The sequence below is a fragment of the Petaurus breviceps genome, unplaced genomic scaffold (assembly GCF_028583685.1).
Source record: "Petaurus breviceps papuanus isolate PSGF00001 unplaced genomic scaffold, PetGlider_PUasm1.0 91041, whole genome shotgun sequence".
Taxonomy (NCBI): Eukaryota; Metazoa; Chordata; class Mammalia; order Diprotodontia; family Petauridae; genus Petaurus; species Petaurus breviceps.
The window spans coordinates 6,348,654-6,376,628 of record NW_027187400.1 but is presented as its reverse complement, the minus strand read 5'-3'; the positions used below and the strand labels follow the sequence as shown (position 1 = coordinate 6,376,628).

The window sequence follows — 27,975 nt, the reverse complement described above, 5'->3', positions numbered from 1 at the left end:
AATCCTACCTGATCAAAGTGTATTATTCTCATGATAAGTTGCTGTAGTCTTTTTGTTAATATTTTACTTAACATTTTTGCATCTATATTCATGAGGGCAATTGGTTTATAAGTTTCTTTCTCTGTTTTGTCTCTTCCTGATTTAGGTATCAGTACCATATTTGTGTCATAAAAAGAATTTGATAGGACTCTTTCTTCTCCAATTTTCCCAAAGAGTTTGTAAAGTATTGGAATCAATTGTTCTTTAAATGTTTGATATAATTTGCTAGTAAATCCATCTGACCCTGGAGATTTTTCCCTAGGGAGTTCATTGGTGGCTTATTCAATTTCTTTTTCTAAGATGGGGCTATTTAAGTAATTTACTTCCTCTTCAGTTAACATGGGGAATTTATATTTTTGTAAATATTCATCCATTTCACTAAGATTGTCAAATTTATGGGCATATAATAGTTGGGCAAAATAATTCCTAATTATTGTTTTAATTTCCTCCTCATTGGAGGTAGATTCACCCTTTTCATTTTTGATACTCATAATTTGATTTTCTTCTTTCTTTTTTTAATCATATTTACTAAAGGTCTATCAATTTTGATGTTTTTTTTTCATAAAACCAGCTCTTAGTTTTATTTATTAATTCAATAGTTTTCTTAATTTCAATTTTATTCATCTCTCCTCTGGTTTTCAGTATTTCTAATTTAGTATTTAATTGGAGATTTTCAATTTGTTCTTTTTCTAGCTTTTTCAGTTGCATGCCCAATTTATTGACCTCCATTTTTCTCTATTTTATTCATGTATGCATTCAGAGATATAAAACTTCACCTAAGAACTGCTTTTGCTGCACCCCACAAGTTTTGATATGTTGTCTCATTATCTCTTGAATGAAGTTACTGATTGTTTCTATAATTTTTTGTTTGACCCACTTATTCTTTAGGATTAAATTATTTAGTTTCCAATTAGTTTTCAGTCTATCCTTCCATGTCCCTTTATTACATATAATTTTTATTGCATCATCATCTCAGAAGGATGCATTTAATATTTCTGCCTTTCTGCACTGAATTGTGAGGTTTTTATGCCCTAGTACATGATCAATTTTTGTGTATGTGCCATGTACTGCTGAGAAGAAAGTATATTCTTTTATCCCCATTCAATTTTATCCAGAGGTCTATCATATCTACCTTCTCTAAAATTCTATTCATCTCCTTATTTCTTGTTTATTTTGAGTTTGGATTTGTCAAGCTCAGAGAGGAAGAGATTGAGGTCCCCCACTAGTATAGTTTTGCTATTTATTTCTTCCTCCCTTAACTCCCTTAACTTCTCCTCTAGGAATTTGGCTGCTATACCATGAGCTAATATTTGTAAAGTACTTAGCATAGTGCCTGGCATACAATAAGAGTTTAATAAATGCTCATTCTCTTCTCCTCTCCTCCCCCCTCCTAAGATAAAACACTAACTTCCCAGTCTGGCTTTTAAAAGCTTTCATAATCTAGTTTCAATTTATCTTTCTGGCCATCTTTACTACCCTTCCTAACCCTTGTGTTCCAAACTGGACAGCTGGCTGCTCCCCAAATTTGATATTCCATCTCTCATTGCTTGGCATTCATATGTCCTTCATGATGGAATGCCCCCCATCTCTTCTCCCTCTTCCCTTTCAGAATCTTCCTCTTCTTCTAGCTTTAGCTCAGGTGCCCCCCTCTCCAGGAAGCCTCTTTCTTCTGAAGTCATTTTTTATTTACTTATCATCTGTCTTGTATTGTCCCAGGAAGCCCCCTGTGGACAGGGGTTGTCTCATTTTTATCTTTGGATTCACAATACCTGGCCCAGAGCCTGGCACACTGAAAGAAGTTAATAAATATTTGCTTAAGTGAGTTAATGTAAAGGGGATTCCTTTTCAGGTAGGGTTCAGAATAGATGAACTCTGAGATTTGGTGGTTCTTAACCCCTTCTCCTTTCTGGACTTCGGTCCAGAGGAATCCTTTATAAATAAAAGGTTGGGATAGGTCAGGAATTCTTAACTGAGAGTCTATGAATTTCTGTTTTTAAAATATTTTGGTACCTGTATTCCAGTATGATCAATTTCCTTTTAATTGTACGGATTTTACTTTATGCCTTTAAAGTCATTATTCTGAGGAAGCCGCTAGGCCACACCAGACTGCCAAAGGGATGCATGACCTTTGAGGGTATCCCTAGCACTAAATCGATCATCCCTACATCTGCTGCATTTCCAGCACTGATGTACACCAGGTGGGGGGTGGAGAGTCAAGGTCAGATGTCAGCCTCCTTAATCACACAGCTGTGGCTCCTGCTGCCAATTACAGCTGCCTCTGGGATATAGCCACCAGGTGAGGGGCTCCCCAGGTGCACAGTGTTTGCCACTGACAGGGAAACTCCACCTGCCACCCCTTGCCCATCCCTTCCTCCGATTCCTGGACCTGAGAACATTCCAGGGTCTGCCTGGAGGAGGTATTGAGAGGGTAGGGCTGGGCAGGCAATTGAAGCTTAAAGTCAAGAGCTGGCAGAGCTTCATTCCCTGAGCTTGGTATCCCAAAGCTTCCTGTTCTATGCCCAGGGCTTGGGCCTGCTGTCTCAGAGTTAGCTTTGCTGCCCTTTCCAATCCAGTCGAGTCATGGAGAGACAGCTTTCGGGGAGGCTGCTGCTGCTATTGCTGCTGCAGTTGGCCCAAGCCTCTGAAACTTCTGGTGAGTACATTCTCCTCCACTCTCTACCCCACAGTGTACCAGCTCCGTTTCCTCAGTGGCAAAATGAGTCAGTTGGGCTAAATGATTTCTGCTTTCCTTCTTATCTCTAAGACCACCATCCTAGGTCTATTTAGGCTTCTCATTTTACATTGGGGAAACTGAGGCCTACAGAGGGATTTTATCTGACCACAAAGGCAAAGGGATGGCTAAACAACCTCTGAAAGACCCTTTGGCTCTGCCTGTTTGTCTCCCCTGCCACCTAGATGGCCATTCGACTCTGGTCATCTCCTCCATTCTGAATGCTCCCTTACTAATTTGGATTTTGGATTTCAGTGGGCTGGGACACCCTCTTTCCCTGGAGCACTGGGGAGGCTGGGGCCGGAGGAGGGTCCAGGGACTCAGATAGATGTAGTCTCTTTTCTCCCTTCTAGAGAAGTTCTCACAGGGTATCACTGCTCCCTTTTCCCAGGCACAGATCCCAATTCCCCTGGCTGAGCAAGAGGAAGGAAACAGTGCTTTTGCAGTGTCTAGCGCCTGGAACACAGTAGGCATCTAATAAAGGCCTATTTAATTGGAATGAATTGTGAAATATCTCCACATGGACTTGGAAAGCTAGTCAGGATCCACTGGGGTTCTCTTTCAAATCTCCACAAAAGTAGTTACCTTGGGGACAGAAGACTTGAGTTTAGGTCTCGGCTACAAAAATTATTGGCTGCACACGTTATTGAAATTCTCTCAGCCTCATTTTCCTCACCTATAAAATAGAGATAATCACATTGGCATTGTCTACCTTATACAGTGGTTTCAAGGAAAGTACTTCATAAGTCACAAAGTGGTCGAGAAATATGAGTTATTGCTTTTAAAATACCCACACCCCCTATTCCCGGCATTGCTATGTAAGGTCCTTCAGCTATTTTAGCTTGATCAGGAAAGATGGAGAATTCTGAAGATAATCAGATAAGGGTTTTTAAAGATCATAGAGCGCAGGCCTCTCATTTGACAAAAGAGGAAACTGAGCCCCAAAGTGAAGGATCACAGAATAATTGGGGGCAACATAGCCCTGGGCTGGCTAATTCTGGTTCTGACTAGTCTGGGCTCAGGGCTGGGCCAGGCACCTGGGGAAAAGCTAGGAGTCCTCTGTCCTATAAGGAGATGTCTGCATAAAAATGAAGAGGTTAAGGGTGCTTGAGACCCCAAATTACCAACACTCCAGGTCCTGACAAATGAATTCGACTCAAGTCTTCTCTCAGCCAAAGAAAAGCAAAGTTTATTAAAAGTTCTATTGTATTGGACACAGAATAAGTCTGTTCTAGAAAATTCTATGGTGCTCCTACACCACATGGAGACAAGATGGGGTCTTATATACAGAAAGGTTGTGGGACGAATTTAGGGGTGGTCTAGGGGAGGAGTTTGGGGAGGGTCATTACCATGATTTGTAGAGCAACAGGCCTGGAGTCAGGAAGACTCATCTAAGTTCAAATCCAGCCTCAGATACCTACTAGCTGTGTGACCCTGGATAAGTCACTTAACCTCCCTTTGCCTTAATCCATCAGAGAAGGAAATGGCAAGTGGTTTCAGTATCTTTGCCAAGAAAACCCAATGGACAGCATTGGTGTACTGGGGTCTGGACATGTGACTGAACAACAACCAGTCTAGGCAGGATCTGAACCCTGTTCTTCCTGACTCCAAGACCATCCCTGTATCGATGGGGACATGGTGTTTCTTCCTATAGAGCATAAGCTCCCTAAGGGCAGTGGCTGCTTGATTTTCATCTTTGCTTCCCTAGTACCTACCACAGTGCTGTGCACATAGTAGGCACTTAAATTCATGCTAATTACTTCATCCTAGGACTTTAAGCTGTGCCCTCAAGGGGCTTACATTCTGTTGAGGGAAACAACATATACACAGATAAAGAGAAAATGTATTCAAAGGAAACACAAAGAGATTTTTGGTAACGAGAAAGAGAACCCTAGCAAGTGAGGGGATGGAGAAACCTTGGACTAGAGGCAGTACTGGCAGCTAAGCCTTGAAGGAAGCCGGAGATTACGCTGGAGATAAGAACAGAATGAATTCCGAGCATTGGGCAGACAGTTTAGTACAATGGCTGAGGGCTGAGAGATGGGATGACCTTCCAGGTTGGACAGGGACAAGCACAGGAATATGGAGTAATGTTCAGTGATTTTGGAAAGCCCGTGAAGGTCTTTAAATGCCAGAGAAATCAGTAGTAGTTCTTTCTCACTGGTCTAGTTTCTTCCTCAGTAAAATGAGGGAGCTGAAGTAGCTTATCTGTTTTAACCCCAAATCCCATGATTGGAATGACCATGAGTAAGGGAAGGGGTGAAAGGAATTAGTTAGGAAGAGTCTTTTTCTCCTTCTTTTCCTCTTCTTCCTTCTCTTCCTTTTTTTCTCCTTCGCTTCATCTTCCTCCTCCTCCTCTTTCTTTTCCTACTCTTCCTCCTCCTTTTCCCTTCTTTTCTCCTCCATGCCCCAAGCTATGAGAGTAAAGTTAGATTTGTCTCTCTATCCTCCAGGTTGGGATGATCAGCAAATGGGCCAGTCTACCAGTCCTAGAACATCACATAACTCAGTCCTGCAAACCAGCAGCACCAGGGCAACTATGGGGATGACTACAATTCTAGCAACAGCCTCAACAGTGATCACCAACACTGGGACAGCTGCTTATGTGAGGACTCCTACGAATGCTACCCAAGAAGGGAGGATCACTACAACCTCAACTTCAGTCACCACAAGCAGGCAGGACACGGCTTCATCAACTACTACATCCAAAACCCACATAGGGACTACTCAGTCTACACCGACACAGCCCATGGAAGCAGCCAACACAACTGGGAGAAGAATAACTGATGAGGATACCAGGCTTGAGACAAAAGCTACACTGGTAACCTCAACACTGGTCTCCACAGCAGGTGAGAACACAAATTCATCAACAACCAAGATGGCCTCGGACAGGGTGAATGGGACAATCAAAGCCACACCCACAGCCTCAACAACAATTCCAGGAACAGAAAAAGAGACCACTCAACCAACAGCCACAGTAAGCTCTCTGCTTAAAAGCCCAGAGGGAATATTCCCAATTGCACCTACAATCTCAGCCGCAGCTAAGGCAGCTGACTCTGTGGTGGCCACTTCGCCTAAGACCCCAGGAGAGATTCCACTATACTCTATGTGGACGAGTATCCATGCTGGGACAAATGGACCAGCGAAGACCATCATGTCTGAGACTAATCCTACATCTGTACCCTTAACAACAATCACTACAACCAGGAAGGACGTGTTCCCATCAACTGCCAAAAAAAGTTCTAGACTTGAGACAACCAAAGCTACACCCTTGATTTCAATGACAGTAACTGAAGTGCTGAATGAGACAGCTGACATGATAACCACCTACCCCAAGGAAATAACCTCCAATGCTGGGACAGTCTTGATGACTATGTCTGAAACCAAGGCTATGACCACAGTCCCAGCAACAGCAGACACAATGAAGGACACGATTTTTTCAGTAGCCACAATGAGCTCGAGGCCTAAGAGCCAGGGAGGGGCCGCTGCACAGGCACCCACAAGTTCCATGAAGCTGACGGCCAATGCTGGGCTGGATATAAGGCACACAGTGTCATCTAAGATAACAACCACACTGCCTACAGCACCCAGAGCTGGCTCCTCTGGGACAAATCTGTCCCCCATTATGTCTGTGGCCAACAGCTCTTTGCCATCGATGAGCAGGCCCTGTGCCTCCGATGAATACCCTAGTGCCAGCCTAGGCAGAGGCTGTATGTGCAATAGCAGCTACTATGCCCACTCAGGTAAATATGGGACCTGTATGACCACTGTAGGAAAAGGGGGTGGGGCAGGGGCAATGGATGGCCTCAAGGCAGAGTGGCGAAAAGACAAGCCTGGCTAACTCTAAAATTGGCTGTTTTATCCATGAGTCTGGCACATCCTATCTGTCCATTTCCAATCTCCTTCCTACTCCCCTCTCCACCAAATGGAGGTCCAAGGCTGAAAGAGTTTAGGGCTGGGATAATCAAAACTTAACAAATCACAAATGTGAGGGAAGATGAGAATAAACAGAATTAGAGGTCAGAAAGAAGTAAATTGAGGATTAATCAATGGCTGTCTTGTTTTAGAGGGTGAGGGGGGAAAACTCTATTGGTGTTCCTGTTCTTAGTAATAGCAACTCAAATTTGTTTGACACTTTATAATCACCAATTACAAAGGACATTCATGCATTATTTCAGATGAACTCTGACCCTGAGAAGTGAATATTGTTATCGCTTGTTATATAGAGGAAGAAACTGAGGCTCATAAGCCTCATGAGTGACCTTGTGTGTGGGTGACCGTCACTTAATAAATGGCGAGGCTGGGTTTCCAGTCCAGGCCTCCTATCTCCAAGTCATTCCTTTATTCCACAAACATTTAAGTTCTCACTATATGCAGAACAGTGGGTAACAGGGGAGATAAGATATGAACATGAGTATAATACAAATTAGGAAATGATGGGCACTATGAGGACTAGAAGGTACTATGAGATCAGATGAGGCAGAAATCACTTCCAGCTCAGGATTCAGGGAAGGCCTCATGGAAAATGAGGCATCCAAGCTGAGAGCCCTTAATGTAGGTAAGAGTGTGGCAAAGTTGGGAGTGTGAAGCGAAGCAGAAAACAGGATTCCACCCCAGCTCCAAATACAGTGATCTTTCCTCTACGTCTCCCTCAGGAACTAGGACAGGCTAGAAGCATCAACAGGCTCCCAGAGGGATTCTGATAACAATTAAGGGATGAAAGAAGCAGATGGTAATTAGGGAGGAATCAAGGGCCCTTGTGTATGACATCAGGGATAACAAAGCCATAGCTTTCCATCAACCATCCCTCAGTGAATGAACAGACAAGGGACTGAATGAGGTCTTTGAGACACTGAAGCAGGCCAAAAATTTTGACCAGTTTCAAGGGAGATGATTTTAGTCTTCGCTTTGGGGCTGATCACAAATTTGCCATAGGACCACAGGATTGAAAGTTGGGGAAGGATTTTGGAGAGTTCAACCTCTTTGTTGTACAGATAAACAGCTATTAGGGTTGGCCTAGCTTGGTACCAAGAAAAAGTGCTGAGGCCAGAGCTGAGAGAGACCTGGCTTTGAATCCCACCTCGGATGCTCACTAGCTCTATTATTTCTCTGCATTTCTACTGGGTTTGGTTTTTTTAATACCCGCAGGACCTCCTCCACCACTGTGCTGTGGGGTGAGGATAAGCTGAGTCAATTATAAAAGCACTCTGCACACCCTTGAGTTCGCATAATATTGATGTCAGCAACAGGAATTGCTCAAGGGTACACAGATGAGGAAACATCAGAGTTTGGATGTGAACTGTGGTCCTCTGATTCCAAGCAGATCTAGGGCTCTTTCTCCTACACTCTGCCATGTGGAGGTACTTATTTATTCAGCAGGTAGATTAGAAAATGACAGGCACTATGAGGACGAGGAGGTACTATGAGATTATATGAAGTAGAAATCACTTTCAGCTCAGGATTCAGGGAAGGCCTCATGGAAAATGTGGCACTCAGGCTGAGAGTCCTTAATATAGGTAAGACTTCAACAGCTCCAAATGCAGTGGATAGAGACCTGAGTTCAAATTTGACCTCAGACACTAACTAGCTGTGTGACCCTGGGCAAGTCACTTAACTCTGCCTCAGTTTCCTCACCTGTAAAATGAGCTGAAGGAAGAAATAGCAAACCACTCCAGTATCTTTGCCAAGAAAACAAACAGATGAGTTGCTGCATCAGTGGAGGAGGCTTCCTCATTGGGAGTTATTGATAACATCAGAGATTGGGATTTTTTTTAACTGCACTTATCAGATAATGTTGTATATTGAGAGTTCTATGTGTTTTTCTGTCTGATCTCCACTGGAAGCTTCAGAAGGATCTCATATCCCTGTATCTGCCCTAGTGCTGGAGAATAAGAGTAGCAAAGTGTTTTACAAATAATATTTCATTTTATCCTTACAACTACTCTGGGAAGTACATGCTATTACCTCCATTTTTCAGTTCAGAAGACTAAAACTGAGATAAAGTGACTTGCCCAGGGTTATACAACAAGTCAGCTGGATTTGAACTCAGGTCTTCTGACTCCCAGTCTCATGCTCTATCCACTTTGCCATCTAGCTGCCTTTGTTGAATGAATGAATGATAATCTACTCAGTTACGGTCCAGTCTTTGCATGAACACAAATGCTAGGTCCAGAAAACCCAGGTTATTTTGGGAGAACCTTAAGTGGGATGCAGAGTTTGTGCCACTGGCTGGAGCATTTGTCCAGACATCTGGGTAGAACTCAGACCCCTAACTGTTCCTAGTATAATCCCCTACCCAGGTCATTGGGACCTTCCCCTCTCTCCTTTTCCAGAAGTCAATAATGTGACAGTGGCCCTGTCCTGCCGGCCCTCAGAGATGGAAGTGTCACTGAACCAATGCTTCCTGGAGACACATGGCTGGGTCCAAGGATATGCCCTCTTTCCAGGGTGTTCTGGGATCAACGAAATTGTCCATGGCTGGAGAGTCATCACCTTCGTGGTGAAGAGAAATGAGAGCACATGCGGACTTAGGCTTTCTGTGAGTCCCCACTCTGTCTTCTCTGGAGATAAGCGGAAGGACCAGCCCTGGTTTGGCAGGGATTAGGGAGGAGAAGAGGGAGAGTGGGCATTAGACACCCCTCCCCCCCGCCCATCCGTCTAGAGCTCTCCTAGGGCAGATACACATTTCCCTTTGGGACCTTGGCATTATGGATAGAGGGTTTGGGCTATGTCCCGAAAAAGCCGCATATCACCCTCTCTAGGTCCTCTGTTCCTCCTTCTAGCAATGCTTACTGGTTATTAGTTACATTTATGACATGGGGCCCTTTCTCTAGGTGATGGAGCAGCTCCATGAAAAGTGTGGAATGTGAAAAAACTCAGAAAACCAAGGATATGCCCCCTGAAGGTACTCACCAGGGGTTTTCTTAAAAAAAAAAAATTGCCCACAAACAAAAAATTAAACTAAAATCCATTTTAAAATAAAGAACATAAAGGATAATATCACTTTAAGTACAAAGATTTTATACATTGTATTACACCCCTTAACTATGATGAAGTTTTAGGTCTAACTATTTAATTACATGTTTATATGAAATGCCCATCCTCTGTCCTTTCCATTGCTTTGACCCTTCCCTTCTCCACCACTAAGGAGAAGGACCTAGCGTTGTTTAAACACAGGACCACTTAATGATAACTTAAAATTTTTTTCCCTCTTCTTTGAGCCTCAGATAATCTCCAAGGCCCCTTCTAGCACTAAATCGTTGATCCTACAGTAAAACTGCCATTCTACAAATGAAGAAACTAAAGCTTAGGTCAAGGAGGCCAAATGACTGAAGCCAGGACTGGGACCTGGGCCCTCTAGGATTGGGACTATCAGGATCTCAACCAGCTCTCAAAATGATCTGTTCTGAGTAATTGGGTCACAGACTTAGAGCCGCCAAGGTTCTCAGCTCATCCTTTCTCCTCCTTTTACAAATGAGGAAACTGAGGCTGAAAGAGGTTAACATACAGCTATTAAATGTCTGACTCTCCCAAGGAGTGTCTGCTTATCCCATGCCCATATTCTCTTTCCTTGGTTTACTTCTTTCATCCCAGTTTTTTCTAATTGCTGCCCTCAGGTTTTGCTCTAGGTGGATGTTTCAGCAACCTGTGCACTATTTCTAACAGATCCTGGCTGTTTTCATCTATAGCTTCTTGAAATATAGTATCCTGGTCTTTTTTTTGGTCATGGTTGGTCAGGGAATCCAATGATTCTTCAATTCTCTCCCTTGACCTGTTTCTGATAGCAGATATTTTGTTCAGTCTTTTGATTCTGTTCCAATAGTGAGTAAAGCTTACCACTTTCTCTTCTATTTATAATCCTTCCAACTCTTTTCTCCAGATGCATTATTTTACATTTATCTTGCTTCTTTTCTTCCAGGTGGTTCTTGTGGAACTCCCTACATTCTATGGTCCCTACCAAATCTACCATTCTGTGTTCTGAGTTTTCTTCTAGCTCCGACTTCCTCTGTCCTAAGGGTGGGCCCATCAAATTCTAAAATTCTTCATTCTCAGGCTTTCTCAGGTCCCTCCTCGCTCTGGCTCCATGTTCTCATTCCCAGGCCAAATCTAACATCCCATATTTTAAGGTCCTTCTCTGTTCTGACATTTGATGTTCTAAGGTAAGGCCCCTTCTAACCTATACATTCAGTATCCTAAGACCCCTCTCTGTTTGATATTCTAAGTTCTAAAGCCCCTTCTATCTCTAAATCCTGCTCTCTCATGTGCCTCATTCTAGACCAATATAAGCCATGCCCTGTACTCTCTGAACGCTCAGCTCCCACCAGCCTCTTATGGCTCTAAGCCCTCCAATAGCTCCACTGACATCAGCGTCACCTGTGCCTATCCACTGGTAGTAAATGTGAGCCAGAAGGGACCGCCAAAAGTGGCCCCCTCCAGGTAAGTTTTGCCCTCCATCTCCAGGATTCTCCAATAGTATATATCTGTATCCTTTCTTCCCCCATATTCCCTGTTTATCCCCAAGCTGAGCAGTGAGAATCGGCCCCTCAAGGATGCTATCTTTGTGGCTGGTCACTGTCCCAGGTCTCAGAATAGACTTCCAAATGGTTAGGGCAAAGAGAGGGACTTTCCTTCAAATGAAACAGTGAATCTAGGAGTAAGCCTAAGCACTGGGGAGCTATGGTGTGGTCCCCATTTTTCCTAAGATTAAGGGCTGGAGCTAGGGGCCGAAGAGCTCTAACTTGTTCCCTTCCCATCCTCTATAGCTTGGAACTTGCCCAGGGAGAGGAATAAAGAATTCAATGCTCTTTTCTCACTCCATTCTCCCTTCTTTCACTTCCCAAGACACATCAATATCAGTGTCACAGGCACCGGGAATTCCATCATCACCTTATCCATTTTCACTGATCCCCAGTACTCTTCCCTGCACATGGACCAGCCTGTGGCCTTGCACACACCATTATATGTGGCCATAGAAGCCACCAATGCTGACCCAGAGCGGTTTGTTCTAGTGGCCAATGCTTTCTTTGCCAGCACCAGTGCTTCTGGGACTTCAGCCCCTGAGACTACCTACTACTTTGTGAAATATAGGTAAGGCCTCCTCTTTGCTCAAATCCCTTCCCTAACTTCAGGGACAATATAGTATATTGGGGAGCACAGGACTGAGAATCAGGATATCATGAACAAGGAGTCAGGAGACCTGAGGGTCTTAGGCATGAGTTATAATAGAGAAAATCTGGGATGACCCCAGGCCAAAGCAGAAGGAAGACTTGCCTGAGCGATCTCTGCTATCCTGGAGCTGTCTAAAGGTAGCGATAGCTGAGCCCATGGATGTTTCTACCAGGGGACTTAAAGGATCCAGTTAATGTAAAAAGGATTGACTGGTGTATCTGGGGCAGTGACTAATTGAGAACTGGGATCTTGGATTTTGGACCCAGAAGGGACAGGAAAGATGTCTTGATCAGAGATCAAGATCAATACCTGCTACATTTGGCCATACCACACAGAAGTAAGGTTCTAGGTCCAAATGAAAACATAATTGGGGAATAGTTAACAAAATATTTAACAAATATAAATAAAAATACAATAGAACACAGATCATGTTAACTTGTGGTTTTCTAAGTCACTAGGTAGCCTTCAGGTACCCTTATGTATGGTTTAGTGGTCCCATTTTCTATTTGATTTTGACACTCCTGATCTAGTACAACCCCCTTCATTTTACAAAGGAGGATACTGAGGTCCAAAGACATTATACAGGGAGTAAGCAGAAGAGGAGTATTCAAACCCAGATCTTCAGAGTCTTAAATTCAGAGTTCTCTCTATCACACCTCCCTGCCTCCCATGAGGGACAAGGCCTGCCTTCTGTGTCATCAGTGGTGTGTGTGTGTGTGTGTGCATACTCAAGGAGGTCTGTGTGACACAGACGCGGAGTCACAGATTATGCTGTCCATGGCTCTGTATGATATGAGCATGTGAACTGGAGAGGGCAGGTCCAGCTCAGGGTTGCTCATGTGGATGGTACCAAGCTGAGCTGACGTCTAACTTCCATCCTTACAGAGGGCTGGGCACTGGTGGCCACTGGGCAAATCTGCAAGTTGCACTTGGGTTCCCCTAGAACTGCCTCTCCCTGCCCCTGTCACATTGGATGGTTTGGAGAGGAGAACAATGGTAGCAAGGGAGGGGAATGAGGAGCAATTACAGTTGTTACAGGTGTTAAATCCTAGCTCCTATATCTTCTGTAACCCATAGGAGTTCACAGGGGCCTCAGCTCAACTGATCTGGGCCTTGGTTTCTTCCTCTATAAAATGAGGGGATTTTAAGGTTCCTTCTAAATCCTCTCACACTATGCTTGCATCCTTATCAATTTTCTGGGCAGGATCCCCTATTCCCACATCCAAGTGAACATCAGCCAGTACCTAAGATGAGAAAGATCATGCTGTCATAGATTATAGATTGGGGTAGAAAAGGATCTGAGACCATTTGGTTCAAATATCTCTTTTTATAGATGAGGAAATTGAGGCCCATAAAGGAAAAGTGACTTGACCACAGTCACACATCAAATTTGTATTAGATTTGGACCTAGAACCTGGCTATCCAGACTCTAGGACCAGTACTCCTGATGCTGCCCTTTGCTGCCTCTCCCCACAGCTGCCCAGTCAGTGAGAGGTTACTCACACAGCCAAGCACAAATGGGGTCTCCTTGAAAGTGAAGCTGGCCTTCCGTGCATTCCGTTTCTTCACCAGTAACAACTTGTACTACCACAGCCATGTGACACTGTGTGACAAGCAGGGGAACAGCTCCTGCCAACCTGTGAGTTGAGCTGGCCTCCCAGGGCATGGGAGTGGAAGAGGAGCCCTGTGTAGGGCTGGGCAACCTTTAAATAGTAGGATTTGACAATGCCCAGCACAACAGGCAGAGAGGGATAGAATTTCTAGGGGTGGAATTTACATGGGACAGAGAGTTCTCCAAGGGACTGGTCATGTCACCAATGGGTGGAGCTGGAAATGGCAGATCTCTGAGGGACTAGTAATGTCATGACTGAGAAAAATAAGGGGTGGGGCTTGTAGGGGCAGGGTTCTCATGTTTTGGTGAGGTCATGGGGATCTATAGAAGGGGTTGGGCTGCTTGGGGTCTTGACCAAATACCTTTAGGAGGTGAGCCTACCTGGCTCAGGGGAAGGAAGAGGGGACTATTTCCAGTATCTCATCTGTTATGTCTCCTGCAGAACTGCACTACAATAAGCCAGAAACAAAGGAACTTGGTTGAACTAGAACACCAGAACAAGGCCGAGAGCAGCTGGCTAACATATGGGCCAATCCAATTCCAAGGTAGTAATTCCACAATTCAATTAAAGTCAGTAAGTGCCTGCTGTTTATCAGGCATTGTGCTAGGCACTGGGGGATACAACACCCTCTGGTGCCAGGGAGCAACTGGTATTATCCCCACTTTGCCATTGGCACAGACGTGTCCAAACCACCAAAGCCCCATATTTCTCCTACCGTGCAATGCCTCTATTTGAGCCCCCCGCCCCAGGCCCGAGCTTCTTCATCCTCCTTGCTGCTGAGCCTTCTCCTTTCAATTCCATTCAACAAGTTCATATAGAACCACCTTCTATGGACAAGTCATAGGTAGATGAAATATTAGATGGTGTTTGTTCTAAAGGAGCTCGTCAACTAAGAGGGCTGCAACATTTACAAAAGTAACTATAGGATAAAGGAGGAGTCCAGACAAAGATTCAGTAAGAAACCACAGAAGGTGATTGCCTTCATCTAGGGGGAACCAGGGTAAGATTCATGGAAGACTTCGTACCCAGTTGGGCCTCCAAGAAGATAAGAATCTCAGCAGGCAGAAAGACAGCTGGACAGCTCCATCATGGGGCTGGCCCAATGTGAATGCCCCTTCAGAGGAGGGATGGACATGGTCAGAGAAGAGCGAGGAGGGCGGCTGAGCTGAAATGAAGAGAGCATAAGGGAAAAACCAGCTCAGAAGGGGAGGCTGGTGCCTGACCAGAAGGCTATGAGGGCTTGAGCTAAGCAGATTGCAGTGTCAATAAAGGGGAAGGGACATATTTGAAAGATGTTAAGGAAGCAGAAGTAATAGGGTTTTGTATTGGCTGTGAGGAGTGAGGAAGAGTCAAAACAGAGCTTCAAGTTTTGAGTTTGGGTGACTGGAAAGAAGGTGGTGCCATCAACAGAAATAAGGAGGCTTGGGTTGGTTCAGTTTTTTGTTTTTGTTTTTTTGGTGACTCAGGAGGGGGGAAAATGATGAGTTCAATGAGTTCAATTTCAAACTCACTGAGTGCTCCCCCCAATCCCTGGAACTATTATTTTTTCAAGTCTGGCTAGAATGTAAACTCCTGGGCGACAGACCCCATGTTGCTTAAACATGATCAATCCCTCAATTTTTGTGCTTTCAGGTTCTGATACTTCCCACAACAGGGCCCCAGCAGGTCAGTAATAAAGATTTTCTGTGTTCCAATTCTGGTGTTTCAACAAAGGTCTCCAAAAATGTGAAGATAGTTAACTCTCTTCTCCAAGTTAAACCTCTCCATTTTGAAGTGATCCTCTAAGGATCACTTAGGCAATCTCCACCTTGTCAATGGCCTTCCTAATATGTGGCACTCAGAACAGACACACAGTACTTCATATCTGATCTGACTGGCTCACTTGGGATACTGTGTGCCCACCTTGGGTTGGATTCTTTGCCAGGTGATCCTGTGAACCCACAAAAACTATACCTCTTTTTTCATGAACCAAGCTGTGCCTGCATTCCATACTTACAAAGTTGATTCTCTGCAGCCAGCTTTGACAGATAGTTTGAACAGACTATATCTTCAGGTCCCTCTCATGTCTAATGTTCTGAGTCTAGAGCCCCCTACACTCCTAGATCTTCCGTTTCTGGCTTGCAGAGCCTTCCATTTCTTTCTCTCTCTAGGACCCATGAGGATTTGGCTGACATTCCTTCTTCTGGTGGTGATCAGCTGGATGCTGGCATGAAGTTCCTACTTCCCTACTACTCATTTCCAGGGGTTGTGGGAGGAAGGGGTATAAATTCATATAACTTGCAAGTGGGGTATCTGTGTTTTCTAAGTTGGTAGCTAGGGACAGGGTCACCAGGGTCACCATAGACAAATTCTCTGAGGCAACCAGCATCTGTGGAGGGAGCTGGGTTTCTTCATCTCAGCTTCTCCATTCATCTCTGGGACCTATGCCCAGAGGAACCCCTGGGAAGCAATTACCTGAAAGCACATTTCAGGACACAATCAATAAAAAGCATGGATTCCCACCATAGTAGCATCCGACTCATGCTTCATGATCTGAAAAGCTTCTAACCCTGCCTGGGCTGGGTCTGCAGTAAAGGGATACACTTAGTTCTCAGCATGTCCTACTGGGTTACATCAAGATAACCCATCATGATATTTCTCATCTTCTCTGAGCCCCAGTTTCACTGTCTAAAGAATGCACGGTTCAAATCTGGCCTCAGACACTTAACACAAAAAACTAGCCATGTGACTTTGGGCAAGTCACTTAACCCCAATTGTCCTACCTTCCCCCTCCAAAAAAGAAAAAAAAAGCAGGGCAAGAGACAGATAGGTGTAGGGTCTAATGGCTTGTTATAGCCAGTCTGAGGATTACCAACTTCTCTTAGGTATTTCCTTGGGGGTGTCTCGAGTGAAATTAAGCTAAACTGAGGCACAAGTTCCAAGCATGATCAATTTATTAGCAAAGCACAAATCTGACAATAAATTGGGTCTCAGCCTTTTCAGCAAGCTAAGACCTTGAATGAGGGGGATAGATTATTTTTTTGGACAAAAGGTGAAGCATCCAAAAACCAGAAGGTAGTATCATAGATGAAGAAAACAATATTATTGGTTACAAAGTCAAAAGTATCATAGATGTGGGGGACAATGTGATTAACTGGAAAATTGGGAATATGGGGCTAACAATAACCCCTCCTTCCATCTTGCTAGGAAATTCTGACTGATTTAGTCCACCAGCAAGGATAATTAATAGTATATAGGTAACAGATTTCTTCTAATTGTACAAGGACAGCTAGTGGCACAGAGATAATGGATTTCTTTTCATTAAAGTGAATTATAGGGAAACTAAACTTTTTAACTTGGAAGACCAAACTTCTAAACCTATGAGCTTCTGGATTTCAAGACAAAGGAATGGGACTTAGTTTTGCAAAATGTTTGCAATGATACAGAATAGAATCAATTGCAAAATAGAATCCATTTACTTTGATTGCTTCCTTTGATCAATGACAAATATGTCTCCCACGGATCACTTATATATCAACTAACTCTATGAGATTTTTACATAGTAATTATCAGCAGTACATATTGCCAAAAGCTTTTCTGCAGCTAGTCTAGATCGGCTTCAGCACAGCAGCTAAGGCAAAGTCTAAAAAGAGTAAGACAAAGGGCAATAAGGGCCTATTTTTCAAAGGTGGCTAATAGGCCATTTTCCTCTAGCTAAGCGAACCAAGAAGAGGGGTTCCATCAGGGGTCACTTGGGGAAGGTAGCTGTGCTTCTGCTATAATTCATTAATTATTATGTAGGCTTTTAATAATTTCTCCTAACAGATTGGTGCAAAAACAAGAAGACTGATTAATCATAGCACATGTCCTTCCTGAGTTGTAGTAAGAATATCTAAAACCATGGGATTTTGCAAAGCTGTGTGAGCTACAGAGCCTGCCTCAATCTAGAAGGAATACTCATTGTGAGCCAACTTCTCAATTTCAAGTGAGAGTTTCAAATTACTTGGACAGTTTGGGGAGATTTACATGTCATTAAAGGTAACCAAGTAAATTCAGTAAACATAAACACTATAAACAAAAAGTCAAAGTACTATAACATTGACCATCACTATTAAAGAACATCATCTCCTTGTATTCTAATAACCCACTCCTAATGTTCTTTTTTTGGAGGGGAGAAGGCAAGGCAATTGGTGTTAAGCGACTTGCCCAAGGTCACACAGCTAGTAAGTGTGTCAAGTATCTGAGGTCAAATTTGAACTCAGGTCCTCCTGACTCCAGAGTCTGTGCTCTATTCACTGCACCACTTACCTCCCCCTAATGTCCTTTTAATCAGAACATTTCATCTCAAGTCCCAGATGTCCCAGGTAGTCATCTGGTCCCTGGAAACATCTTTTTTTTTTTTTTTTTGCTTTTTGGATGGCAATTGGGGTTAAGTGACCTGCCCAAGGTTCAACAGCTAATAAGTGTAAAGTGTCTGAGCCTGGATTTGAACTCAGGTCCTCCTGACTCCAGGGTGGGTACTCTATTCACTGCGCCACCTAGCCACCCTGAAACATCTTCTTTTGGACATTCTGGAATAGGTCTTGTTCTCAGGGCAGCTCTGAAAGGGGCTTTTCCCTAAATAGATTCATTTCTCTGGTTCCAAGTCCCTTGCAGAGAATCCTAGATAACTTTGCTAGAATCTACCAGTAACAAGACATATGACAATTTAGTACAACCTCCTAAGTTTGCTTTTCTGATAGCTAGTTCATATGGTGAAAACCAGCTCAAACCCAATGGTTTTTAACCATAGAGCTAAAAGAAGAACATCAAATTAAGAACCCATAATTCACCTGAAGCTTCAGAGAATTTCAGTTGTTACATACCACTTATTGTTTCTATCTTTATCTACTCTGCCTGACATTAAAAACACTGAGTCTGATTCCAAACGATCTGTTTGCCTTAACTTGTGCAAATGTCATCAGAACAACTTTAAGTTAGGTGGTTCAGTGTATTGTGTGCCAGGCTTAGAGTCAGAAAGATCTGAGTTCAAATTTGGCCTCAGACACTTACTAGCTGAGTGACTCTGGGTAAGTCACTTGACCTTTGTTTACTTCAGTTTCCCCATCTGTAAAATGGGGATAAAAAGGGGTGGCTAGGTGGTGCAGTGAATAGAACACCGGGAATGGGGTCAGGAGGACCTGAGTTCAAATCTGGCCTCAGACACTTAACACAAAAACTATCCATGTGACCTTGGTCAAGTCACTTAACCCCAATTGCACCCCCCCCCCAAAAAAGCAAAAAAAAAGTGGGGATGATAATAATAATACCTATCTCCTAGGGTTGGTGTGAGGATCAAATGAGATAATTATAAAGCATAGTGCCTGTCATGTGAGGGGTACTATATAAAAGTTAGCTATTACTATTATTATTATTAAAGCTGATAAGTGGAAAGGAGAAAACTGTATGGTAGTCATTTTTTTTTCTACCAAGCCAGATATCTAAGAGTGTAGCTATAACATAGGTTATAATACCTATATTATATATAAATACCTAGAAGTTCACAGGAGAGAAAAATCTAAGAAAGGAAGCAGCAAAAAAGCAAAAGCAAAAAAACAAAAAAGTACATCAAACAAGCAAGGGCAGCTCTCCTGAGGACTGCTGCTGTGAATAACTTTAAGGATCTAATCTCATAGCATAGCGAATGTTCTATTTATTCAGCAATTAACTAAAAGCAAAACATTCAAGAAACTAAAGCACAACATTCACAACCATATAACATGACAACTCATTACTAAGGTGGCCACATAGTAGTAAACAAAACATATCATTCAGTAAGTCACAATCTCCTCAATCAATACACAGTATCCAAGTAAAGTCCTCTTTCATCTTGACTCCAGGCTGGCTTCCAATCCTCTTTCAGCCAATCATCCTTAAGGGGTAGCAGAAAGTACAAACACCATCCACCCCTGGGTCCCAATCTCATCAGTCAATACAGAATACCCAAGTAAAGTCTTCTTTCATCATAACTCAAGGCTGACTTCCAAACCCCAAGGTGGCTTTTGCATAGGCTGACCAATCCCAACTCTTGCCTGGATTCACAGGTAGGCAGCTCTCTGTTCCTGTTTCATATCTCAGCTTGCTGCTCCACTCCAAGCTCTTTGAAGTTTCTGTTTCTAGGAAGACAACGCTTAACAGAGCTACAACAATATTTGCACACATTGACGGCATCATCCTCTCAAGTCACTTTCTGTCTGACAAAGTAACACAAATCAACAGACAAGGCTTCTATCTGAGAAATCAAAGACAAATCAACAGTAAAGTTCCAGGACTTCTGTAACAGCAGTAAAGTCCTCTTTCAGGGCTTCTGTCTAAAAACAACAGAGTGCTACAGAATGCTCTCAGTTCTGCTTGGTCCCAGCTTTGCTTGAGCTTTTCTCTGCTCTGCTCCTTCTTGCTCTACCCTTCCTCTTCCACCCTTTCAGCAAGTTCCTCCCACCTTGGGCTCCATGTGATTACATTTGGCCCATTAAGGGCAGATTCCCATGACTATTACAGGCCCATACCCCATCAGTTCCATGGTCGTTAGGGTACAGCAGCGAAGCAGAAGATGAGTCTTCTTTAATATTGTATCAAGGTATGAAGTTGCATGGTTGCCATGCCACGGGCTTAGAGGGACCATCGGAAATGGTGTAATGGGAATGTAAATTTAAAGATCTTCCCTGCCCCTAAATGGGGACACAAAGAAAGGCAAAAAAGGCACAAGACGATCCTTGCTCTCAAGAAGTTCACAATCTGACAGGGGAGACAACATGCAGAGAACTACATAGCTGTAGACAGGATAAATGAGAGACGATCAACCAAGGGACGCTGGAGCTTTCTTTTCAAAGTCTTCAGTAACTGTGGCTGCTGAGGGGGAAGGAGGATGGCCTCTGATCATTGATGGTAGCTGATTAGTAGAACCAGATTAAAGTGGACCAGGGGAAGGTATAGTAGTATCCTCTATTAAGATTTACTAAATTTAGGCTGAGCACCAGAGTGGGGAAGCATGTCAGGGGGGTACATTTGGGTGAAGATCAACGGGACAGCTAGGTGGCACCACAGTGCACACAGCACTGGGCCTAGAGTCAGGAAGACCTAATTTCAAATCTGGCCTCAAAGACATTTACCTTGTGACCCTGGACAAGTCACTTAACTTGTTTGCCTCAGTTTCCTCATCTGTAAAATGGGGATGATAATAGTACCTACCTCTCAGGGTTGTTCAGAGGATCAAATGAGATAACTGTAAAGCACTTAGCACAGTGCCTGAACATAGTAGGAGATATGTAAATGTTAGCTGTTGTTACTATTTTATCATTACCTCCCAGGGCTGTTGAGAGAATCAAAATGAGGTAATAATTGTACAGTGCTTAGCACAGTATCTGCACATAGTAAGCATTATATAAATGTTAGCTATCATTAGCTGTCATTATTAATGAAGACAGAAATCCAAAGGATATTGTCATTGGAGTATGATACCAACCACCAGGCCATAAACAAGAAACACAGGAAAGTGAAGACCCATCACGTGTTTCAAATGGTGTAGCAGCAAGCACCCTAGCATACCCAGGGTGGCTGCTAACACAGGTTCTTAGATCTGCTTTTCTAAAGGAAAGCAACTCAAAATGGGTTAACATTCTTGCTTTAATCAAGCATATGTCATTTACCTGTTCAGGGGAAAAAGGTCAGCAACCTGAACTTCAGATAATACAAACAAGTTACAACCAGACAGAGAAACAGATCAGCAGACAGGCTTCCAGCTGTCTAATCATTACATCTATACCTAGTCAGTTACCAGACAGGGAAGCACTAACATCTGGGTTTTCAAAGCCAAGGGGCTCAATGGCTGCCCAGAGTCTTGTCTGGTCAAATCACACAACTCTTCTCAAAGTGAGCCCCAAAGCAAAACCTCACATCAAGGTATATATAGCCTTCTCCTGGCTCAGAGAATGTCACAACCCTCTTGACCCACTGCCCAATCACAAAGTATCAAAGTGTGGGTGTTCCTGAAAAACAAGCCTCCTGCCACAGGCTCCAGGTAACCACATTCAGCCTATTAGGGGGCAGAATATATTTCCAAATCCAGGAAGGTTCTCAGAGTCACTTAAGGCTAGTAAAGGGCCTAGGGGCAGGGAAGATCTTAAATTCCCATTCCCATAACAAATGGAGGCATGACAGTGATGATGAGAGACTTAAGGAATCCAGACATAACTTAATTATCCTAAAGATAATTTAATCCTTCAAAGAAGTAACAAGGGGAATTTCTATTGGGAACCTGACTTTCACCACCAATGGAGAACTGGCAATCAAGATATGCTGGCAAGGAATGGTTACTTCATCAGAAGTCAAGACAAAGAAAGAGGAAAACGTTAATCATAGTCTGACATGAACCACAAATTTTGGTAGAGGTTTCAAAGGATTCAGAAAAAGGATAGAGAGGTTCCCACGGCCTAACATTCTACAGCTAAAGTCAGCAAGGCAGGAATAGGAGGCAGTCCAGAGTGTAATTTTCAAGAAACAAAAACAAATTTTGACAACTCCGATAAGGAAAAGTGTTCTCTAAAGAGACCCATATGGAAGCACGGGAAAATGGCCAATATTAAAAACACACTAATGGAAGATGGAAGCAAGAACAGGAGATGAAGACCTAATTCAGAGGCATGGCATGATCCTGAAAAAATATCAAGAGCATTCATGTACATAGGGAGTTGAGGCTGTTTATAAATGCTAATGAAAGTACAAGTTTTCATTAGCATTTAGAAACATAAACCGCGCATAGCAGGTGCTTAATAAATCTTGTTTACTGAATAGCTGATTGGCCTTTAAAAGTCTGTGGGGAATAAGAGTGGTGCCACAGGATTGGAAAAGAGAGATTATTATCCTAATTTTTTTTTTTTTTCAAATGGAAGAACTCTAGGCCAGTGAGCTTGAATCTGATTCTTCGGGAAATTCTGGAACATATTATTAAAGGGATGGTTTGTGAACATAGTGGTTCCAAAGAAGCAGGATGACATCACTGAAAATAAGTCATACTAGACTAACTGAATTTCCTCTTTTTTACACAATTCTAAGATTGGAAAAATCAATGAAATGCCAAAGAGATCATTTCAGAAAGACATTTAACAAAATCTCTCATATTCTTTCAGTGAGTGTGAATGACTGATCTCAAAGAGCAAGCATGAATCATTCAGGGTCAGTCTGGAGAAGAGCCTTTGCAGAGTGCCCCAGGGCCTAGATGAAGGTATAATCTTCATACCTTTCAACTTTGCAAATCTTACAAACCTGAGAAAGATAGGTAACACACTGAATCTCAGAATCCAAAAAGTTCTGAACAGGCTAGCAGGGTGGGTTAAATCTAAAAAGATGAAATTTTATAAGGTAACATTTTACATAAGGGTTCAGAAAATCAACTTCACAAATACAAGAAGGGGAGAGGCATGACTAGATAGCAATTCACTTTCAACAGACCTTGGATTTTTAGTGGACTGCAAGCTCCATAGGAATCAACTGTATGATATAACAGTCAAAAGTATTAATGCAATTTTGGGCTGTGCTAGGAGAGTCAGTACTAAGGAAGTAATCCTCCTGCCCTGGTCAGAGCTCATCGCAGTTAGCTTCTACACTGTAGGAAATGACTTGGACCTTTAACATCGTGTCATATGAGTATTGAAGTCATTGAGATTTTAAGCCTGGAGCAGAAGAGAGTCAGTGGGAATGTGATAGGGGATTTTAAGTATTTGAAGGCTTATCATATGATAGCAAGATTAACTTTATTCTTAGTGTTCCCAGATAAATGGGATGGAAAATGCATATTGTACACATGTTGGTTCCACAGAAGAAAATGCTGCCTAACCATTGGCTACATATGAAAGTAGAATGGTGGGGGGGTGCGGCTAGGTAGTGCAGTAAATAGAGCACTGGCCCTGGAGTCAGGAGGACCTGAGTTCAAATCCGACCTCAGACACTTAACACTTACTAGCCATGTGACCTTGGGCAAGTCACTTAACCCCAATTGCCCTTCCAAAAAGCAAAAACAAAAAAGTAGAATGGGATTCATTCTCACTAAAGGTCTCCAGGCTAGGTGACCACTTGGCTGGTGTGTGCTAGTGAATGTTCATTTTGGACTAGATGGACTCAGAGATCTCTTTCAGCTCTAAAATTCTGTGATACCATTTCAAACCTTATTTTACATTACCCTCCACATGTGGTATGTGTTCTGTACAAATTGGACTACCAGCTATTTTCTGTATCCTATGTTCTTTCTCTCACCTCCATATAATGGCTTGAGTAATTCCTAGGGCCTGGAATATGCTTTCTCCTCATCTCTGCTTTTCTAGAATTCTAATTCTTCTTCAGTATTCAGTTCAAGAGCCATCCCTCCTTGAAGATTTTCATCATCTGTAATAGTAATGGAACTTAAAGATCCCCCTGTATTGGCTTGGTTTTTGGTTTGATTGTGTTAAAACCCAAAGCTTGTGAATCCCACTTGTGGGATGGACTTATTGATGTGAAAAGAGAGAGCTGAACTGGGAGGAGCTGGTGACGTAAATTTAGAGAGACACAAGAAAAGAAAGAGGCAGAAGAACTTTTTTGGAAGCAGCATCTTGGAGGCAGAGAGAGACTGAGAGGATTGATGAAGGCCCTTTGAATTGCCCAGGACTTTTGAGCCAGGACTTTTGAGAGCTGCCACCCAGAGCTGCCCAGGACTGAGGAGACATGGCTGTTATGCTGGTACTTTGTCTGTCTGTTTTGATTTTGTTTTGCCAGATTTGTCCACTGGTGAAAGACAGTCCTGTTGTTGCAGAGGTCTTGGAACCTTGCTGTTGGTTCAGAGCTCCAGAGACTGTTCTGCAGACAGAGAGTGAATTCTGTCCACTGGTGAAGGACAGTGCTGTTGTTGCAGAGGTCTTGGAACCTTGCTGTTGGTTCAGAAGCCCTGATGAAGGATTTTCTTGTTGTATGTTTACAGAAATCCTGGAAGAGGGTTTTGCTAATGTTTTCAGGGGTCCTAGGACTGTTCTGCAGACAGAGAATGAATTAATGAAGACACTGGCAATGTATCTTGTGGCCTTGCTAAGCTTTGTCTCCCCAGGAACAAAGATTGTTGAGAACTTGCCTCACAAGATGAAGAAAAGACCTCCATTTGGGTATTAAATGCTGTGCTTAAACTTGTTGTAACTGGGGTAGATTCAATTGTGATCCAAGGGTGGGGAACTTTTGACCTTTTTGTGTTCTGTGATTGAACAAATGAATGTACTTTACTTATGAATGGAAACTAATCTCCATTTGAGAAGAGGGGCTTTGTGATGGACTAAATGAAGGTACAGCCTAGGGGTGGAGTAGTACTTAGAAGAGGAACTTTGTGATTGATTAAATGAATGTAATGTCCAGGGGTGGGGTAGTACTTGATTAAATCATACTTGGTAAATGCTGTATTTTGAATTATGCTATATGTCGATTCTCTCTGTTCTTAATTTGTCACTGAATAAAATGGAGAGCACCTATGCTGGTATTTTGAACCTTGGGAAGTTGCCTTTGCTTGGCATTACATCATCTTACATTAACCCCGGCCCCTTTTCTTGAACTTAGGAGACTACTATCAGGACTGGAAATGTTTGTTCCTCAGTGCTTTGTTGTTGTTGTTGATGATTATTCAGAGTCAAATAAAATAAATGCTCACAGTGTTCGTGTCTAAAAACATATGTCTCATTCTGCACCCTAAAGCACCATTTCTCTCTCTCTCAGGCTTCATCATTTGGTCTTTGGGACCTATAGTTACTTGGTCATTGCATTGATCAGAATTTTAAAGTTTTTCAGAGTTGTTTGTTTTTACAATGGTATCACAGAAATTGTTCTCTTGGGTCTGCTCACTTCATTCTGCATCAGTTTACAAAAGCATTTCTGTTTTTCTGAAAATTGTCCCTTTCATAATTTTTATGGTACAATACCAATAGCTAATAATAGCTAGCTATTGGCACAATACCAATAGCTACTTTATAGGCTTTAAAAAATATGATGCCATTTGATCTTCACAGCAACTTTGGGAAGTAGGTGCCATTATCCCTATTTTACAGATGAAGAAACTGAGCCAAAAAGAGGTCAGGTGATTTGGCCAGCTCACAAGCCAGTAAGTGTTTGAGGCCAGATTTGAACTCTAGTCTTCCTTACTCCAGGCCCAGGGTTCTATCCACTATGTCATACTATTCCATTACATTCATATACCATAATTTGTTCAGTCATTCTTCAATTGATTTCTTACAGTTTCTAGTTCTTTGCCACTAACAAAAAAAATGCTATAAGACATTTTTGTTCATATGAACCTTTTCCTTCTTTCTTTGATCTCTTTGGGAATCTAGGCCTAGTAGTGGTATCAATGGTCAAAGGCTTTGCAGAATTTAATAGCTCTTGAGGCATAGTTCCAAATCTTTTTTTTTCCAAATCTTTTTTTGCAAATTTTTTTCCAAATCTTTTTTTGCAGAATGGCTGGACCAACATACAACTCGATCAACAGTGCATTAAAACACTCTACAACCCTTCCAACATTTGTCATTTTTCTTTTTGGTCCTCTTCACTAGCTATGTGATTCTAGGCAAGTAACTTCATTTTCATCTGCCTCAATGCAGAGTACATCATGCGGGCTGGATGAATCAAAAGCCAGAATTAGGGTGGCAGGGAGAAGTATCAGCCATATCAGATATGCAGATGACACAACTTGGATGGCAGAAAGTGAAGAGGAATTACCTCTTGAAGAGGGTGAAAGAGGAGAATGTAAAAGCTGGCTTGAAGCTTAACATAAAAATAAAATAAAAAACTAAGATCTTTCGCAACTGGTCCCATCCCTTCCCAGCAAGCAGAGGGAGAAGAAATGGACACTGTCAGATTTTACCTTCTTGGGCTCCAAGGAGATGGCAGCCGCGGAATGAAAAGATGCTTGCTCCTCGGGAGGAAAGCCATGGAGCCTTTGGGCAGGATACTAAAAAGCGGAGACATCACCTTGCCCACAGAGGTCTGCAGAGCCAACGCTGAGGTTTTTTCCCGTAGAGATGTGTGTTTGTGAGAGCTGGGCTATAAGGAAAGCTGAGCTCCGCGGAATCCACGCTTTGGAATTGTGGGGCTGGAGAAGACTCCCTTGGAGCGACAGCAAGAAGGTCAAAGCAGTCAGTCCTTACAGAAATTAATTCAGGTTGTTCACTGGAAAGTCCACTACTGAAGCTGAAGCTGAAATGTTTTAGCCACCTAATGAGCAGACGGGACTCACTGGAAAAGACCCCGCCGCTGGGAAAGACTGAAGGCCAAAGGAAGAGGGGCCGGCAGAGGGTGAGTTTGGACAGACTGGGAGAGGTAGCGGGGGATAGAGGGGCCTGCAGGGTTACTGGGGTCCGCGACTGAACAACAACAACGGAAATAATAATAGCACCTACCTCCCAGGGCTGCTGTGAGCGTCAAAGGAGACACTGCGCATTTGTCAAGCGCTGCGGCTAACACTAATGGTCGTTTTCATTAACTATAAAATGGAGCTAATCCTCGACCTCTCTTACAGACTTCATTATTATTGTGATTACAGCCTCTACCTGCCTCAGTTTCTGCCCTAAGCTGCAAGTCATCTAACGGGCTCCCAACAGAGAGCAAGACTGGGAAAAACTCACCTGCTACGAGCGGCGGTTAGGGCCAGCTTGAGGAAAAAGCGTTTTTTTTTTCTCCCCCGCCTCCCGCCTGACCTCCTCCGGCCTCCCCGAGCAAAGAAAGCACTGGACGAGGGCGGGGCTAAAAAGGAGCTCCCACCTTTCGATTGGCCGGGAGTGAGCGGAAAGGGGAGGGGCGGGGGCGGCGCGCGCTCTCTGAGGCGCGGTCCTTGTGGAGCCCTAACGGCCGTTGGAGAAGAGAACGCGGCGCCTCTGGCGAGCGTCTCTTACCGGTGCTGGAGCTACTCTCTTCCGGACTCTGGGTGAGTAGCCTTCCTCAGAAGGGGTGTCTCCCCCAGAACTGACTCCTCCAAACCTCCTTCGCTGTCCTTGGCGGGGCCACGGGTCCCTCTGAACCCCCTTGAGCAAGAGGAGCATGGAAGTCAGAGCGCATGCGCAAATCCAGAAACGCCACCAAATGTTTTACCCCTTGCGTGGCACAGTCCCCCTCCCCACCCAAATTCCGAGCTCTGCCAACCTCTTTACCAGCAAGTGTTGTGGTTTATCGGAGGCTGCCAGAGCTTAAGGACCACCTGACTTCAACCTGCCCTCCCTTTTTTTCAGGTAGGGAAACTGAGGCCCAGAGAGGTGCCAAGTTACAGCGAGTTGGGGATACTGGACCTCCAAGTCTCCTTCCTTTCCGTTCCCCCCCCCACACACAAATGCTCTCCGTACCCCCCCCCCCCCCCCCCCCCCCCCCCCCTACCTCCCCAAAACCCGCCATGTCTCTGTTCACCGGTGCGTG

At 43.5% G+C, this 27,975-nt stretch overlaps 2 protein-coding genes across 4 annotated transcripts in view; both read left to right on the top strand.

Annotated features, from left to right (window-relative positions):
- The first annotated feature begins 2,619 nt into the window (after window positions 1-2,619).
- LOC138154263 (uncharacterized) lies at window positions 2,620-16,294 on the top strand. Its single transcript, XM_069078864.1, has 7 exons — window positions 2,620-2,692; window positions 5,224-6,513; window positions 9,103-9,308; window positions 11,046-11,206; window positions 11,522-11,857; window positions 13,415-13,577; window positions 13,993-16,294. The coding sequence occupies exons 1-7, from the start codon at window positions 2,620-2,622 to the stop codon at window positions 14,284-14,286; spliced, it is 2,523 nt and encodes an 840-aa protein (XP_068934965.1). The 3' UTR covers window positions 14,287-16,294.
- An 11,049-nt stretch (window positions 16,295-27,343) lies between these two features.
- The window catches only part of CEP85 (centrosomal protein 85), a 44,219-nt gene continuing 43,587 nt past the window's right edge, over window positions 27,344-27,975 (top strand). For 2 of the 3 annotated variants that reach the window (XM_069078808.1, XM_069078810.1), the window contains exon 1: window positions 27,345-27,493. The gene's annotated coding sequence lies outside the window, so the exon portion shown is untranslated. Of the gene's footprint in view, window positions 27,494-27,975 lie in introns of all 3 variants that reach the window. The other variant, XM_069078809.1, reaches the window with a different exon arrangement.

Excerpts from the sequence above, each read along its gene's own strand:
- LOC138154263 (XM_069078864.1), top strand. The coding sequence starts at position 2,620 with ATGGAGAGACAGCTTTCGGGGAGGCTGCTGCTGCTATTGCTGCTGCAG. Across the intron at positions 9,309-11,045 it reads CATGCGGACTTAGGCTTTCT|ACCAATATAAGCCATGCCCT; the intron begins GTGAGTCCCCAC and ends GCCTCATTCTAG. Across the intron at positions 13,578-13,992 it reads GGAACAGCTCCTGCCAACCT|AACTGCACTACAATAAGCCA; the intron begins GTGAGTTGAGCT and ends TGTCTCCTGCAG.